This window comes from Calypte anna, chromosome 5, assembly GCF_003957555.1.
Source record: "Calypte anna isolate BGI_N300 chromosome 5, bCalAnn1_v1.p, whole genome shotgun sequence".
Lineage (NCBI taxonomy): Eukaryota > Metazoa > Chordata > Aves > Apodiformes > Trochilidae > Calypte > Calypte anna.
This window is the reverse complement of record NC_044250.1, coordinates 15,210,290-15,229,060: the sequence shown is the minus strand read 5'-3', so window position 1 is coordinate 15,229,060 and position 18,771 is coordinate 15,210,290. Positions and strand designations below refer to the sequence as shown.

General features: G+C 43.5%; 1 protein-coding gene across 6 annotated transcripts in view; it reads right to left on the bottom strand.

Moving 5' to 3' along the window:
- Positions 1–237: 237 nt before the first annotated feature.
- Positions 238–18,771, bottom strand: part of LRRC56 (leucine rich repeat containing 56) — a 65,103-nt gene continuing 46,569 nt past the window's right edge. For 5 of the 6 annotated variants that reach the window (XM_030451259.1, XM_030451257.1, XM_030451258.1 and 2 more), the window contains 8 exons: positions 14,449–14,545; positions 13,946–14,143; positions 9,821–9,998; positions 7,653–7,709; positions 6,199–6,263; positions 4,907–5,040; positions 3,954–4,147; positions 238–746 (listed from right to left, as the gene is read on the bottom strand). In XM_030451259.1, coding sequence (XP_030307119.1) covers positions 355–746; positions 3,954–4,147; positions 4,907–5,040; positions 6,199–6,263; positions 7,653–7,709; positions 9,821–9,998; positions 13,946–14,143; positions 14,449–14,545 — 1,315 coding nt within the window. In that variant the 3' untranslated portion in view covers positions 238–354. The remainder of the gene's footprint in view (positions 747–3,953; positions 4,148–4,906; positions 5,041–6,198; positions 6,264–7,652; positions 7,710–9,820; positions 9,999–13,945; positions 14,144–14,448; positions 14,546–18,771) is intronic. The other variant, XM_030451261.1, reaches the window with a different exon arrangement.

Genomic DNA, 18,771 nt, shown 5'->3' with positions numbered 1-18,771 from the left:
CATCTGACACTTATCTAATGCCCACCTGAAGCTCTTACAAACATCAATTAATGTAAGTTTCAAGGGGAAAAAAACCCAAAAACAACAAAGTGAGATGTGTGTGTGTGTGTGTGTGTGTATATATATATATAAAATGAGAATGCAACAATGTGAACACAGGAAAATTCTAGGCAGTTCAAGAAATACAATTTTTCCAACACTCAGGCTATAAGGAACATGAAAAAATGTTTCATTTAGTGTTAGACATCAAAGGTAAATGTCAGCACACATAAAAGGTGTCTTTTTATAGAACTGAGAGGAGACTCCAGAGACAATACAGGAGTCTTCTTTTTCCTTCCTTCCCTTCTGTTCTCCTCAGACACACTGCTGGCAGTCTGCATACCTGATGCTTGTTGACCCCACGTTTTCTGGTCCTGAAGCAGGCCTTTGCTGGCTGGTGCTGCCAGGTTTGTGCAGCCCTGTGGATGCAGAGGCAGTCAGGATGCTGTGCTGGCTCAGCAAAGCAACTTCCTTACCCAGAGGCTGGGACAAAACTTCTCCATGAGCCCTGGACTGGCATTGCTGTGTCCACTGCCCATCCTCCTCTTGGCTGGGTGTTTTCAGGCATCTTACCCTCTGGTTCCTCATTTTCCAGGGTCTTGCTGCAACACCTGCTAGAGATGCAGGTGAAGGACACTTTGGAGGGGATGGAATTAGGCAGTGGTTCAGGTTGGAGGACACTGCACCTTTCTGAGCCTGTGATGAACCTGAAACAGGGGCAAATGCAGTGATTTACCTTTTTGTCTTACTGTTAAATGAGCAGCTCAGTGAGCAAAAGGTTTTGGAGAACACAGTGCTGAGTGGGCAGATGTGTCCCAGGGTACAGAGCAATGCTGGACTTGTTGGATTGCTTCCTTCCATAAGCCAGGGCTTTGGGTTATTTAGTGACCTCCCTGGCAGTACTGCCAAGCACCAGAAGTGCTGCCAAGGTGTGCACAGCCCCAGGGACAGACCAGCTCACCCACCCTCCTACCTGCATCATTCCCAGCCAGGGTCTGCACAGCTTTGTTTTAAATACCTGAGAACCTCACACAGCAATTTGAGACTGAAAGCACAGAAATGATCACAGATGAGTGGACCCACTTTTTTTTTTCTTTTTTAATTAGAAGCTCAGAGGCAGATGTGTAAGAATAAAATCATGCAGTTAGCCTTAAAATTATGGAAAGTGCCTGAGTGCTAGGTAAAATATTGCACTACATGAAGGGTTACTATCTGGCTGTTCATACTTTAGCCCATCTAATAGTCAGGTGTAACATGCAAAGAAAAGTCTTGTTGTTGACTCATGGATATAACAGGAAGCTGAACATGAGCCAGCAGTGTGCCCAGGTGGCCAAGAAGGCCAATGGCATCCTGGGCTGGCTCAGGAACAGTGTGGCCAGCAGGTCCAAGGAACTGATTCTGCCCCTGTGCTCAGCCCTGGGGAGGCCACAGCTTGAGTCCTGTGTCCAGTTCTGGGCCCCTCAGCTCAGGAAGGAGATTGAGGTGCTGGAGCAGGTCCAAAGGAGGGCAACCAGGCTGGTGAAGGGACTCGAGCACAGACCCTATGAGGAGAGGCTGAGAGAGCTGGGGCTGTTCAGCCTGGAGAAGAGGAGGCTCAGGGGAGACCTCATCACTCTCTACAACTCCCTGAAAGGAGGTTGTAACCGGGTGGACGTTGGTCTCTTTTGCCAGACGACTTTCAACAAGACAAGAGGGCAGGGTCTCAAGTTGTGCCAGGGGAAATTTAGGTTAGATATTAGAAAGAATTTCTTTCTGGAGAGGGTGTTCAAGCATTGGAATGGGCTGCCCAGGGAAGTAGTGGATTCTCCGTGTCTGGAGATATTTAAAAAGAGCCTGGATGTGGCACTCAGTGCCATGGTCTAGCAACCGCAACGGTGGTAAAAGGGTTGGACTTGGTGATCTCTGAGGTCCCTTCCAACCCAGCCAATTCTATGATTCTATGATTCTATGAACATAAATGCATATATGCATAAAACTACTCTGTCTATAGAGGGAATCTGATTGCTCTTGTCTATTAGAAGACCCAAATGTATCCAAGTACCTGTTGTAAAAAGTCCAGGGCAGAAACACAATATAAAGAATATGCCACCTAAACTCAGGCCCAGGAAGTTCAGTTTTATGGTTCCTAATTGTCAGGGATGTATTTTACTGCTTAGTTAAACACATAAATCTGATAAAAAATTTCACTGAACAATTTCCATAATACTGTATGCTTTTTGAATGTCCAAATTCCATAGGATTTAGTTTTAAATAAAGACACTCTGAAAGACCTGTATGCCTGACTCAAGAGCCTGAAACAACACTCAACAACTTCCCAAGAGTAGAGATTATATGGATTTGGTGCCTGCACACACTTTTATGTCAGAGTAATTCTGCTCAGATGACTTATTCTTCCCCAGTCAGAAGGACTTTCCAGCACCAAGTTCTGTAAGAACATCACACTGGGTAGGACACACTTGTGAAGTGCTGAGGCATTTAAATACCACTCCAAATCCTGACACAGTCTCAAGTCACAGAGGTCAAGTGTATTTTTAACTCCCTTGATGAATACAGTCTATCAGTTGTCGATTTCTTTTTTATCAGGTATTTGCTCTACAAAACACAGACACATCCATTAGTGACACAAAGGGTGCTATTTGTGATTATCTGGATCTTGGTTCTTATTGCCAGCTGCTTGTGACCTGGGATCCAGGTCATCTCACCCCCACATTTAGGTATCTTTAGATTTCAAACCACTCAGTGGACTTGGAAATCAATTTGTGGTTTTGGTTACGAGATGGGCAGATCTGTGCCCAACCATTCACCTTTATAGTCCTACAGGGAATGACACTGCTATGCCATGAGATGTTTGGGACATTGTCTACCCAATATAAAGCCATGATGAAATAACAGTAAATAATTTCCAATCTAAAGAAATCATTAAATCTAGAAAATATTAGACTAAATCTAAATAGAGCATGAGATCCTAACTGAAGACTTCTGTGGTCACTGGCCAACAGGCTATTCCTTTAGATTTGTCAAAAAAAGTTTCTGTTCTGATTGAGATAATGTTTATATTACTATTACACAGGGATACTTCTTTAAGGATACTTCTGTTTTTTCAAAATAATTTCCAGATTTTAATAATCCATTTTTGGCCTTGAAAGAAACATGAAGCAAAACCTCAAATGCTCATACTTAATGGCCCAAAAAAAAGTTATTATTACAGACAGAAACAGAACAAATTGTGCTTCTGTAAGCTTCTCTATTTGATAAGTATTTGGAATAACCATTATTAATGTTTCTAGTCTTAATTATGATGTTCAACAAGTAGTGAAGGGCAGGAAATTTGCTTTCATTCATGAAAAGGTAATTCCAGAGAGGTCTTTGGCTCTGTTCCTGTGAAGAAGAGTGTGTTTAATTTTAAAATTCTTTACTGAATGCATTCATTTGGTTGTGCATCTATCCAGAATTTCTAATTAACCTTATTCATTAACTCAGCCATTATTTCCACCAATGTAAACTGGGCTAAAATACAGCTCAGTTGTAACAACAGTATTTTAGACTCACCTGGCACTGCCAGAAATTAATGGCACAAGGTAAAAGACAGAGGTGCATTCTTCCTCTAGACTTGATGCTAAGCTGGTAAAAGATAAGCTTTGATGCTCTTAATTCTAGAGTTCCATCCTGAAACGTATCAACTGATAGTAAACATGGCTGGCCACCATTTCCTGCTTAAAAACTGGACTGGATGACTTGGGGTCTGGGTCTGCAATGATATTTCAGTATTGCTGCTCTAGAGCTGTTGCATTTGGGCAGCTGCTCTCATCCATATCTCATAAAACACTGCAGTTACTGACATCCCTATCTACTGAGTGGTTGGTAGCACATCAGTATCTGATGTTAATCCTTAATCAGAGGTTCAGGTCCAGTACCTGAGGAAGACTGGGAGAGACAGGAGTGGCCAGAAGACTCAAGAGAAATCCTTTCAATGAGGTCCTTCTCACAGGTCTCTCTCAACTCATCTTCACAGCTGCCAGGCAGGCTGCATTCTTCACTCTCTTCCTCACCAACAAGAGGCACTTTCAGTGCTTGGGCAGCTTTTTCTTGCTGGGATGTTTGCAGGCACCTGGACACCATCAAGTATCACACCTTCAGTTAGCCTCTGAGCTCTGAAAATGGAGCCAGTCAAGTGCAGCTTGGCATGGCTACACAGGCAAACACACATACAGTGGATTTACTCACTCATTGTTGATTTCCTACTTTCCTGGAGATATGGAAAAACATTCTAAATGCATCAGCCATCTAAGTTGCCTGTGTCTGATTATCTCAAAGGGTCCTAAAGTTAATCGAGTCAAATGGGGAGATTTAAGACACTATATAAGTCAAGTATAGTGTCACTATACAAGACACTATATAAGTCAAGTAACCTCTCAGAAATAAAGCCATTTTTACTTCCAAAAAAATGATCATGTGCCTGTGAGATGGGGGAATCTCAGTATTATGATATTTTCCTTTCAGACTTTCATCTGGTTAGACCAATGTGATGCTTCCAGAAAAACTCATCCACTTTCACTTCTTTCACTGTCAGGGCAAGAATGTCTTACCAGTTCTGAAAAATAATTTCCTTGCTCTTGCTAAGCAAGCCCACACTGCCTGAAAGGTCTTCAGCCACTCCAGAGAGAGGTCAGAGCTTCCCCTGGTTATTTCTACCTTGCCCATCCCACAGATGGTCTACCAGGGATAGAGGGAACAGGACTGACTGAAGGCAGGAGGCCAAGACAATTCCTGGAAACCACCATCAGGTGGCCAAAGAATTTATTTTACTGTTACAGCAGAAAATAAATGCCTGTTTTACTGCACCACAAGATTTCTCCCATGGCCTCACCACTTCTGCTGCTTTCTCTGCATGCTCAGTTTGGAGAATGGATCTTCCTGGTGCAGATCTTCTCTTCCTCCTCCACAGCCATAAAGGTTTTCTGTCCTCAGACCACAGAGTTTCAAAGGCCTCACTGCAGGTGGCTGCAAAAATAACAGAAGTTACCTGGATAACCTCAGAAGCTCTTCCCAGCTGTTTCTAGAGTATGGATTTTAGAAGGCATCCAAGTCTGCAGTTAATTCTGAGTTTTCAGGCCACCTTTAACCACCTTCTTGCTCTTCAGTTTTAAGAAGGCCCACACCCCAGTTGTGTGCAGTGTTACAGCTTGAGCAAGACAGGGTGGCAGTAACAAAAATGTTCATTTATAACTTGCTGGTGTATAAACCTATTGCATCTATGCCAGTAAGCACATTAAGACAGAATCTGCATCATCCAACATATCACTGCAGGCCCCTTCCACATCCTAGTTTATAACACACAGAATTCACTCAAATGTTCAAACTGGGTTCAGAAAAGCTTCCAGTGCTCAGGTGGTAGCACCAGAGACAAGGGAGGGACACCTTTTTTCCATGAGTTCTTTAACATGTGTTGGCAGCATTAAGTGAGGCTGCCAGCAGCCCAGTGATGCAGGTGTCCTGTGCATGCACTTTCCCTGATTTAGTGCAGCCAATCTGAACACCTGCACAAGCATCCAATGCCATGTGCAACTCCAGAGCCCACAGAAGCTAACCAGGAGTAGTCAGACTGCACCCCTTTACACACTTGTGTAATCACCTCACTAATACACTGCCCAAATGAGCATGGTCACCACCAGGCTGAGGTACCACCCCACTGCTAAGAGGAATAAACTTTGGCTTTGGGTTTGTTTAGGAGCAACCTTGCAGCATCAGCTATCTGGCTATTTACACCAACATTAAAAACCAACCAACCAATCAACTAAACAAAAAAACACTGCTGAAAAAAAAAAAGTTTTTCACTTACAACTGTTGTAGAAATACCATCAAATTTTGCCATCCTGCTTTATGCTTTGCTCTGCCAGGACAGCAGGAAATGTGATGCCAGAAGCTGATACATGATTTTCACTTGTTCCTTTACAGCTGGTGGTCAATTGATGCAAGTACATAGGCACCTTTGTAACATCAGGGCCAGGGACCCTCTCTCCTTCTCAAAGTCAACTGCATTCTGTGGGCCTTTTGGGCTAAAGAAGATGGGGGATGCCACAAGCCCTGTGGGAGTTCAGTTTCTCTCAGGATTTATGGGGGACACCAGGCAGGAATATGAGGTACACAAGGAAAACATACACCTAACTTTTGCCTCCTTGCACAAAGGGCCTTGGTGGGGTTCCCACATATAACTTGACTGAGTCCTAAGGAAAAAGGAAAAAAATAAATCATTTTACTCCAGTGTTTAGCAAATGGTGCTGTCTTTGAAATCAGTCAACATAATTTCTTACAGACAGGAGGATTTAATATTTCATGGCACAGGTTCACAGTGTCCTCAGGCACAGCCTGACACTGCTGCTAAGAGGCAACTGCTCTGTTTCTACCAGAATTTGTCTCCTGCTCCTGTCCTGCCTCCTCCACTGTGCTGGTGCAGACATTTGTGTGGCCACATGGAGGGGCAGACCAGGGAACAGATCCAGATTAAAACTAAATACATTTCTTTGTGTTTTTTTTTTTTTTTGCTGGGTTATTTTTCAGCTGGCTTTCAACCAGAGCCAGGCTCCCCATGCAGCTATAGCTATGCAGATGCTCCTCTCAGGAGACAAGGCAGCAAAGGGCAGGAAGAAGCAGAGAACATTGGATGAAACTGTCTCTGTCACTAGTGTCAGCTACCTAAAGTACATGTGAAATTATAGTCTCATTCCCTGGCAAGCTGTACTCCAGTTTTCCTGTACTTTTCTGCATCTGAACTCAGCTGCTGACACTGCATTGCTTCCTCTGCTTCATCAACCTGCACCCTGCCTGCCCCAAGGGCCTGAGGGGGAATTGCATTCCAGAGAAGCAGCCCACAATGCTGGAAAAACAAACACCCATCTTCCTATCTAATCTCCATCACCGAGGTCTTTCCAGGAGCCAGGGAAGGACGTGTTGGGCAGTGCCAAATATTGCACCAGAAGAGAACTCCCTTTCCATCAAGCTGTCCCCAGGAGCTGCTAACTTGGCAGCACTGCCAGGGGCCTGGGCACAAGATGCAGTGTTAAGGAATGTGATGTGTAGGAACTGACTCCTCTTGCTGAGTGGCCCACCCCCTAGAAACCCAAAAGAAAGTGCTCACTCTCAGCAGTGATGCTGCTGCAGTACTCACAGTTTGAGCACATTATCCACCAGGGAGTGATGGGCATCACCACTGCTTTCTGGAGGACTGAACAAGGTATGTACAGATGTGATGTAAGTGAACCTCAGCTAGGCTGGTGTGTAACTTAAATAACTGCTCAGATCAGGTTTTGGTAAGGTGTGAAAGGCAACTTCAGCAAGAGAGGACCACTTCAGTACAGGGCTGTCAGGAGACACAGAAATGCATAACACAGGGGGGTGATGGGCTGAGGAAGGGCAAGACCAGATGACTTTACACCTTCTGCTGCAAGGGAAATAAAGGAAAGCCCACAGTAGAGATGGTGAGTCTGGGACAGAACCATATGCTGAACTTGAGGTAGCAGCAGCCAGGATGGATTATAGTTATCACCAGAAATTATAATAATACTCAGAAGGAGGTGGATGTGTGGGAAATAACAGGATTAAAAAACATGTATTACCATGTGTCAAATAACTGGAGTCATCCTCTGGAACCAGTTCATCAGGAACAGTGGGATCTGGAAGAGGAAAGTCACTGTACAACAGGCAGGCATTGCTGTATCTCCCTGCATTTGCAGACCACTGTGCAGTTCCAGGTCTGGAAGTTGTCAGGGTGTTGGCCCTCATCCAGACTGCCTTGCTACTGCCCCAAACTATGGATCTAAGAGCAATGTTTCACTGGTGTCATCACCATCATACAAGGCTCCACACCAAACCATCACCACACACTGCCAACGCAGTGACTGCTGCTGCACACTTGGAGCTGCAGGGGACAGAAAAATCTGTCATTGCAGCTACAAGAAAGATGCTGGGGTTCCATGCCAGTGGGGTTCCTGGTGCTGCAGTCACTCCTAGCCATCCTCTGCAGACTCCATGACCTGGGGATTCCCAGCTGACTCTAAGTCCCTTCCCACCTTCCTCCTGCTCCTGGGCACCAGGGCCAGGCTGCTGATTGCAGATGAGGTCAGGAAATACTCTGTGCTCACCACTTGCCTTGCAGATGAGCCTGGATGTGTCCAGGAATCTGCTATTTCATGCCTCTCATTTGCTGCCCACCTGCCTGAGGGACAGTCCAAGCTCCAAGGTAAAAATATACTGCTTTAAATGTCCAGGCTAAACAGAGATGGGGGCAGCCACCTTACCAGAGCTATTAACCAGGGCAAACCATGTACCAGGAGCTACAGAAATTTGGCAATGGCAGTGTTAGATTTTTCCAGTACTGACTCAGAGATACTTCTCTACCACAGAGAGAAAGGTGAAAAACAAAATGTTCATGGCACTACAGGGATGAGTGGATTATACAAAAGCTAGCAAAGGCATACAGACCACTGTACAAGCAGCATGTGCAGCCAGCAATCCACAGCACAGCAACTTTCATTTCAGTACCTACATGAACAGTGTGTTCTGAGTATTGAGCAGCTCCACAGTGGAGCAATCAGCTCTGCAATAGTGTGGGCATTCCTTTAGGAGTTAGTGTTAGGGACTTTTAAAATATCCTGGTGACAGCTGTAAATGAAAACCCATGATTTCATGGTGTGTGAGAAGTACCCAAGCCAATATTGCTATAGGATAGAAAAAATATGAGAATGTCTGAACCTGACCATCTGAGCTCATCATTTTAACACTGAAAGGAAGAACGTAGGTCTGGCTACACCAGAACATTTTGTATTCTGTCCTTATTGTTTCTGTCATCCCAGTTTGTTATTTGGTTTTCAGAACCATAGCTGATACCGCCAAAGCAGCATCAATGAGGGATAAGATTTGAGTGAATTTTCTCCCTACCATAACTACTATTACAACTCCTGATTTGGACCCACAGAGATAAAATAAATGACAAACATATGTACTTCTTCCAAAACAAATTAGAATTTTAATGGAGTACAGTTGGCAGGCAAACCACAACTACAGGGCTGGGAAATCAAGTGCCTTGCCCATGCTGATGGAAGAAGCAACAGGAGCAATTATAGGAAATACTTTGCAGTATTTCATGGTATGTGGTAAAGTGCATGTACCATGACAGGTAAGGGCATGGACATCTGAACTATAACCAAGGCTACAGGCAAGGGGACAAAAGATATTTTTCAAACCATTTGGTTTCTATTAATTAATGTAATGGACATAAATCACAGAGACAGAGAAATCTGAACAGATCTGTTGTGAGCCCATGCAATCTCAGTTGTGAGGATGTTGCTGCCATTGAGGGGTAGTGACAAAATTGCCTTTCCTGTTATGAAATTGGAGGAGGAAATCCTGCTACACCCACACTACAGGGGACTGACTACTACCACAGAAAGGGATGTGCACAGCTGTGGCTGAAACATTCCTTTCCAAGCTTTGCTTCTTTTCATCACACAAAAGGAATGTGAAGCACAGACTCACAGCTACTGCTGGCTTTGCCTGATGCTGTGGAAGTTCTCTGTTTTCTGACAGATGTCCATCTCAGAAGATCTTAGAACATTCAAATCTGCACTGTGCTGAATTCCAGCTTCCTCACTTCTCAACTGGAGAAGATGCACTAGAGCTCTTTGCTATAATTTAATGTTTGCTTTGAAGAGGGCAGCTTGCTCTGCATCTTCTTTTTCACACATTATAACCTGGAAAATGAACTCCAAAAGGAAACCTTACATACCTAACCATGAAATGTCTCCAGCTAAAGCACCTTCCTTGATGGACTCCTTGATGGTCAGCCAACCCTCATGCATCTTTTTGGAAGGAAGGAGAGCAGTCTGGCTTGCTGGTATTTCATCCAAATACTCCAAGTGAGGAATGAGTTTTTTCACTTCGAGTCTGTAATTATAATCTGGTTCCTTAAGAAATTGAGAAAATGGTCACATGAACAGTTTATTTAACAGAATGTGGACTTCCACCACCAGCACATCAATGTTCAGTTTATATGACTGCCATATCACTTGAACTGTCTGCTACAAGGCAAGTCTCTTCATCTCATTCAATAGAAATAAAGTCAAGAGTTTAATATCAGTGTGTTTTCTCCTCACATGATTACTTCTCAAATTGATTGAATCATAGAATCATAGAATCATAGAATTGGCTGGGTTGGAAGGGACCTCAGAGATCATCGAGTCCAACCCTTGATCCACCGTTGCGGTTGCTAGACCATGGCACTGAGTGCCACATCCAGGCTCTTTTTAAATCTCTCCAGACACGGAGAATCCACTACTTCCCTGGGCAGCCCATTCCAATGCCTGATCACCCTCTCCAGAAAGAAATTCTTTCTCATCTCCAACCTAAACCTCCCCTGGCACAACTTGAGACCCTGCCCTCTTGTCTTGCTGAGAGTTGCCTGGGAAAAGAGACAAACCCCCCCTGGCTCCAACCTCCTTTCAGGGAGTTGGAGAGAGTGATGAGGTCTCCCCTGAGCCTCCTCTTCTCCAGCCTCAACACCCCCAGCTCCCTCAGCCCTTCTTCACAGCAATTCTGCTGGATCCCTTCACAGCCTCCTTGCTCTTCTCTGGACCTGCTCCAGCACCTCAATCTCCTTCCTGAGCTGAGGGGCCCAGAACTGGACACAGGACTCAAGCTGTGGCCTCACCAGAGCTGAGCACAGGGGCAGAATCCCTTCCCTGGACCTGCTGGCCACGCTGTTCCTGAGCCAGCCCAGGATGCCATTGGCCTTCTTGGCCACCTGGGCACACTGCTGGCTCCTCTTCAGCCTCCTGGCAATCCAGACTCCCAGGTCCCTTTCTGCCACTCTGCCCAGCCTGGAGCTCCCCATGGGGTTGTTGTGGCCAAAGTGCAGGACCCGGCCATGTTAATCCTTATCCCGTTGGAATCAGCCCAACTCTCCAGTCTGTCCAGGTCCCTCTGCAAAACATGTCCTGAGCAGCACAAACACATGCCCCCCATGCCCCAAAGCTCCTTTGCTATTTATCATATCGCTGATTTACCAAATCACTGATGATTTATCATTTGTATTTGTTGTATTATGTACAACGTATAAAAAGCACAGAAGGCCACTGATGCTCAAGGCCTAAGCATGCTCAGCATTCAGCCAGCCTCTTCCTGCCTTTGTGATTCTTTGGTTGATGCATCAATAATTGGGTGACTTGGGTATTACTTGAAAATGTGTTGAGTGTTGCTGATAGAAAAAGAAAGAGCATTTCCATGGATCATAAACCAGCACACTCATAAGCCAGCTATAGCAAAAGAACTGCACTGGTTTTCTTGGGCAGTCTTCAGGTGCTCAGTGTGACTTTATACCCTGCTAGAAGTGATGGCTTACCCCAAAGTGCATTTTCACATGCCAGCAGCAGGTACACAGAAGGCTAAAAAGGACTGCAGTTGTGGTTTTTAAATTTGTGTTGGAAAAACAAGCTGGTTGTTCTCAATGCCCATGGTCTCAGTGCACAAGTGGAGCTGAGATACAAACTGATTCATGAGCAGATGCATATCTGAGCAGTTCCAGAACAGATCTCAGAGCACACCTGAACTGAGCTGCTTTGGTGGATTCCTGTGATAGGAAGGCAGCTCCACGTGGCACCTTAGCAACAGGGCTGACCGGGTCGTGCTGCTTTGCAATCAGAGTATTTTTTTTGTTTAAAAAGTCTCAGAATACAAGTCAGCAAACAGTGATCTCTTCTGCTTAAACAAAGTATTAAGAGTATTAAGAGTGCACTGCTTTTTAAGACATTGGATGCAATATTAGAAAATCCCAGAAAGCCAATTCCTCATTCAACATGGAGTTGTCAGAAACAGAAATCTTTCAGTGGGACCAGGCTGTGCAGAATGCAGCACCAAGGCTGGCAGAGCAAACACCAAATAACCCAAGTGTTTGTGGTTGTTATGAGGAAGAGACTAAATTTCTCTAACTAAGCTTTTTATCTTAATTTAGAAAACAAGTCAACCAATCACCATGCTACCCTGCACCACATATACACCTGGGCTACAGCCAATTTTCAGCCAGGTCCTGTTGGAAAGGAGCATCTTGTTATGCTCATGTTACATTACTGCAACAGAGGCTGCAGAATTATGATCGGGTTGTTGCTCTGGGTTTAGATAACAGAGGAAGATAAGGTCATCTGAAAATCAAATTACAGAGAGCAAGTACAGTGCCTGAAGAAAGCAGTAAATTTAGGTGGACTGTTCTGGAGACTGAGAGTAAATAAACAGGAGGGCTTTTACAGAGCTGTAGCAAGGCTACAAGAAGGAGCTTGAGGAATTAGAGCTGGCCGTCTAGGGCATACCAAAACAAGCCCACACCTATTCTTAGAAATGTAGACATATATAGAATATATTTCTTTATTTTTATATATATACATACTTCTATATAGAAATATAGAAATAGAGAAATATTTCAGGTGATTTTATATACACTGAAGAAATGCAAGTAACATTAGCTAAAACCAAGAAAGGGACAAAGCCCATGGAGAAACCCTTGCCAGTCTAGGGCAGGGCCAACTCTGTACCCACCCAAGGGCTGAGCAGCTTCCCAACAGCAAGAGTGGGTGGGAGGCCGCAGTGCAATCACAGTCTGCCTCTGTTACAGCTCAGTGTAAAACACTGCAGAGACCTTCCCACCCCATTCTGGCTGGCATCTGGATGCAACTACCTGTATGGAAGACACAGCCATGACTGAGTTTCAGTGACAGTATATGAGTTTTCAAGTATAAACACTGTGCCATCCTTAGGGAGTGCTCTGCACTGCATCACGGTGTGCATGCACAGGGCTGTGACCTTCCCCAACACCTGCATGACAGTGTAGGCCAGGAACTGTCACCATGGTTGGCACTATACACCATGTACCCAGAATGAGGAACACTCTTATTTGAACAAGTTCTTTTAACTCTCATTTTCTTCCAGTTACCTTTTCAGTACCTCCCAATTTGCTTGGTTTTATATCCCAACAATGCTTTTTCTTTTTTGAAGCAAGGGAAAGTGAAAGACAGTAATACAACTCTGAGACTGTTAATGTAGAATTAGTTCTCCATTTTCTTGCTGAGTACCTTGAAACTCCAAAACAGATCATGTATTGCTGTGTTTCCATCTTTGTGATACATAACACCTCATGCCCTCAACATCAAATACCTCTACAGAAATTATTTTATCATTGCAGTACATAAATGATAAATTGTGTATTTTGTATCTTCAGCTTTTGCTGAAGGTCTTTTTGATAATTCCATTTTAAACCTTTCAGAGGAAAGGACAACAAGCAGTTCCTACCTACTTTCCTAGTTATCTCAAGCACTGTTTTTCTGAGGCTTCAGCTTCAGAGAGGGGTGGTCCTGGAATACTTGCTGTTGGACTGCAGAGCCCCCAAAAGAAATGTAAAAAGGCAAAGACAGAGAGCTAATTGAGACACTGCAACTGGCACATTTCATGAGAAAAATCTGGGCTGCTTTTTAACCCTCTGCAAGACCCCTCTAGGCTGGAGGGATCCACACAGCTGAGGCAGTCTCCTTTGGGATGGCTGTTTGCACTGCAAGCTGGGAGAAGACTCCTTCTATAGGGATTAGAACATCTGATTCCTAGTTTAATCCCAACCTCACAGGTAAGAAGGAGCACATTGCTAGGAAACAGGTCTGAGTCTTTACTAGCACTCCTTGTATTTTATTTGTGCTCATCCTGGAAACAGTAGCCATGAGAGGACAAAATCAACAGAAATAAAAGATGGGAAATGCATCCCGTGTCATAGCTTAGAATGACAGAATAGGAAGATGGAGAAACATTTCTCATTTCCAACTCAATCTAAAAGAGCAGTGCCAAAAGTCAACACAGAGTGTACAAAACAGGGCCTCACCTCTGCAGATTCTGCAGTTGGCTTCAGACAGATGAGGTTGCCCTCCACTGTCAAGCGTCTCAGCTTGGAACAAAGTCCCAGGTACTGCATCTGGTTGATGTCCTCAATATTGTTCCCTTCCAGGTCCAAAACCTCCAGGTAATCCAACAAGATCAGCTGGCTCAGGTCAGAGATATTGTTGTGGCCTATGTAGAGTTCCTCAGCAGAAGTAAACAGAATAAATATGTAAAGCACAAGTAAGACTCAAATTTGCCAAATACTTTGTAATATCAGAAATATTACATAGCACTGCATCAGGCATCTTCAGGATCAGCTACACTTCATTTAAAAAAACATACTCTAGCATCTTTTAATCTTTTAAAACATTCAATTCAAAGCCTCCATCCAAAGTCCTTCAGAATAATAATGGGTGACAAGAAAACATTGACTACAAGTAAAGAGATGAGTATCAGCTGAAGACAGTTTTAAGTGTAATTTGGCAAAGAGATGATATCTACACTTACCTTGAGAGAGCTGCAGGAAGAGATCCCATCTAAATCTGAGAGCCCACAGTGAGCCATCCACAGGACACTGAGATGAGACAATGTGGTTCCAAGATCCCTTTTAAAAGAAACAATTCAAGCTCTATTTGAATGGATGAAGGAACTCAAGACTTGCTTCCTTTTTCTTAAGACTAAGCCACTGCTATTTCCTTCAAATCTCACAGTTTACAAGAAATGTCATTTAAAATGTTTCCCTTCAAAAGTGGCACATAAAATCATATCCCTCTCTACCTCTCAGCCACCTTTGGTCATGTCTGACAATGTCACCCTGCTTCAGTTTGATTCAGATTCTTCCAAGAGCTACACCATGGCAATTCTCTCACAAATCACAGGTAGTTGTTTAAGAATTAACTGAAGTTGCTTATGCTGGCATAATTTGTTAGGTACACATAACACAGTGTACCTGACACAAATATCTAACAGAATTTTCTAGGTACACATTTGTGAGGCACAAATTAACACAGCCTCTTGGTTTAGAAGTCAGGGTGAACCGAAAACCAGAGAAAAAATTGCTCTCAATTACCCCCCCCCCTCCACATTCCCAAGGGAAGATAAAAGGGGAATAAGGAAGAGAGGCTGAAAAGTTGGAAATGAAAACTGGAACAAAGAAGGGACAGTAACATATGGGATGAGGATCAAACATCTACAAAACCCAATCTTGATGATAGGAAATCTCAGTGTCCAAGGGTCTCTGGCAGCAGGGTCAGGTGAGAAGAGAGGCCCCTGGCTCTTCCCAGAAATTGGATGAACTCAGATCCTACAGAGCACATGGAGAGTTCATGGCAAAACAGGAGCCACTTCAAGAAGAAGGGAGCAGAAGAGGGTTGGGCTTCCCATCATCCTTATGGGGTATGCAGGGAAAACTGATCCCTCTCTGCTCAGCCCCTCCTGGATCCCTCAGGCTCTTAAAGATCATCCTCTAGGTGTTCGTGCTGGTACCATAAAATCAGCCTGGTCCCCTCATGCCATAACACATATCTGAGATACCTGGGCAGTCATCTCACTCAGTTCTCTCACAGAGTTATCAAACTTCTTGGCTTCTTTTTTCTTTTTTTTTTTCCCTTTTTTTTTTTCAGTTGAAAGGAATAACACTCTTGCCAAGTATCAGGTTTTTAACCATCAGAAAACTACAATCTTTTCTATTCTATTTTCCTACCTTTTAATAAATCAAAATATAAATAAAAGATTATTTATATGAATTCAAAATTCCTAGTCCTAACCCAGAAATGCAAATACTGACTTCTTTAACTCCATTCATGTGTAATGTCCCATTGACACTGGAAAAGTACATTATACAAAGATAATGCACAAAAGGCATCAAATCAAAGCAGAGGCTTAACCAATGTCCATCTCTGGTAACATTAAGTTGGAGAAGGACAGGAATAAAAATCCCAAAACAACTAAAAGCTCAGAATACTCTACTGCTGCTGTGATATCAGACTAAATAGTGGGGAACTCAATACAAGGACATTATATCAGAGGAGACAGTGATGAGCATGGAGTTCATATCTTCACAGCAAAGGCTGAGGTTGGGAGGGACCCCATGAGGTCACCTTGTCCAACATCCATGCTCAAGCAGGGCCACTTGCCCAGGACCACAACCAAACCTCTAGAATAGTTCTTAAATAGAGATTCTTGGACTTCAGAATGTGGATTAGGTACCTTTTATAGGACCCATTTCTAACGTGTATGTTCTATTACATAATCTGTAATGCACTGTCTAGAAGATAAAAGAGTATGGTTATAGGGTTTCTTCTGATCTTGGAATAAAGGTAATAAATAGTTCTCTTACTCATGTCTTCTCTTTATTGACCATGGGGAAAAAGAACAGCTTTGTACTGCCCTCTGAGAACCTCTTTGCAGCCAAAACCCTGCAGCCCAATAGCTTCAGTGCCACTGAACTCTCAGAACCTGTCAGTCCCAGAGCTCAGCAAGGAGTCCGACCCCACAGCCAGGGACAGAATAACCTGGGCTCTGGTTTTTGCTTTTTCTCCACCCTCTGAACACCTGGGAAAGGCCACGTCAGGAGCAAGGAGACTGCAGAATGCTGAATAAAGGATGTATTAATGAAAACATCTCCTCAGATACCTCTCTTCTGTGATTTGTTTAATAGACTTCTTTAAAACAGGCATTTCTGCAGTGAAATTCAGGCTTTTCACCCCTCTGAAATTCTGGGCCATGGTGTCCTGCACAGGAGTTTTTGGAGCTGTTTCATGGCACCCATGCTCCCCCAGTGCAGAGACCTCAGGCACTGGGAATGCCCCTGATAATCTCTTCCCTAAATGCTGTTCCCTGATGTCCCCAGATTTAAGAAAGCTCATGATGGACCCAATGCAATGTGTTTCTGTTACAAACTTGCTCTTTCTCAAGAAACAGATGCCTCCCAAAGTAATCACTACAGAATTTTAAAATTAGATTTAGAAGATGCATGCCTATAATAAGAATTAAATTAAATTACAAAAGCAGAACTTACCATCAACCAAAGCCAATACATCCATGAGCAAAAATCTGACATTAAGAGTAATATGAAGGAATTACACTGCTCATTTCATAACCCACTTAAAACACTGAGGAGTTTTTTCAAATGTCATGCTAATTCTGGTACAGAATTGTCTTTTCTCTAAACCCCTCAGTACAGATGGAGGAAAGCAGTTGTTTTCATTTCTGTATCAGTGAAACAAATGTTTCTGATGGATGTTTATTAGGCCCACAAAGCTGAAGACAATCCTAAACTGATTAATTTACAGATGATATGGTAAGGTATGATTAAGGAATTGTTTTTTTATTTTGTCTTGTACTTCCTAACTGAAGATCTTTTGCCACAGAAGGAGCTTTCAGTAATATGCTTGTTCCTAATGTTTCCCTGTCAATATAAAGAATATCAAACCAAATCAATGAACTCTTTCCCAAGTAGTTTTTTCACACAGCCATGAAAAGAAACAGCTTTCCCCTCTGCTGCTAGACCTTTGATCACTTCATGAAGTTCACATCATCAGTCCTCTGCTCCTGCTCAGAGGTCTAAAGGCCCCAGAGTTAAAGCATCTTTACCTCTGCATGTTACAGGTTTCAGTTCAGTGCTGGGGGATCTTTGCTTACACACACACAGCACATACTGACTGGGAATTATTTGCTAACAAGTCTTTTCCTGCCTTACTCTTTGCAACTTAGAACTGTGCAGCCTCAAACCCATTGCAGTTTGATTCATGTAGCTCTGACTCTCCTACAGCAAACTCTGGCACATGTCCAGAGCAGCATGTTTAGGGTTAACTCCACTCCAAGCTGATTACAATTAGTATTGCAGACAAAGAAATTAGGTTCTGTATTCTGTATCCTGGGTACTTGCTGCGTGGTTGTAATGCAACCCAATGCTTGATAACAGGATTATTAAAAAATATTTACAAAAACACTCCAGAAAATAAAAGAATATGGAAACTAATGGGAACCGGTTTCTCACGGGGCTAAAGTTGCCTGTCCCAAGCTCACCTTTAGTCCATGAAACAAAATACTAAGAAAGCATAAACCTTGTTGCAGCATCTAGTATCACTTGGTCCATTTTTACTCTCAATACTTCAGGAAAGGGGACAAGCAAACCAAGATATTTTCACCCCCTGCTCCCAACAGCACTGAATTTCTTATGGAGAGCAAATGACTGCTGTGCCTCCAGCAGAAGCAGGCAGCAAAGAGGAGAAAAGAGAGGCAAAAGGACTTTTTTCATACCCCCAGCCCCAACTGCAGAACTTTGCTGTAAGTTAAAGCCAGGAGCCAGGTTCCTCTTGCTGCTTCTGGAGTTGTGGTGGCTGATGGAGGAGCCTGAAATTCTGGGTCATGCTGTCACATTTTGGCCCTGCAGATGTAACTGAGTCATCTCCAGTCAGAAGGATTATCACAGCAAAGTGCATCTGCAAATATTTTATTTGCTAACTAACAAGCTCATATTTTGGAAGCTGCATGTATCCTGTTGCAGCATCAAAAAACTCCATCATTAATTACCACATAGCTAATTGCCCTTGAGAGCACTGCTGCTGTAAGGTGAAACAGCAAGGTAACTCAAAGCAAGTTCCTCCTATAATGCCTGCACCTGCATTTCTGAAAATATTTCTGAAATAATCTGGCTGGTGAAAACAGAATTTAAGAGTTTGCAAGAGCTGAGAGTGGCTCCAGTTCCACTGCATCTGTCAAAGGCAACTGGGAGGAGGTGAGAGCAAAGCAAGGAGTTGTGTGAGGATGTATGAGCACTGCCTGGGCTTAACGTTTACATCAAGTGCAGAGGGACAGATCAGCCCA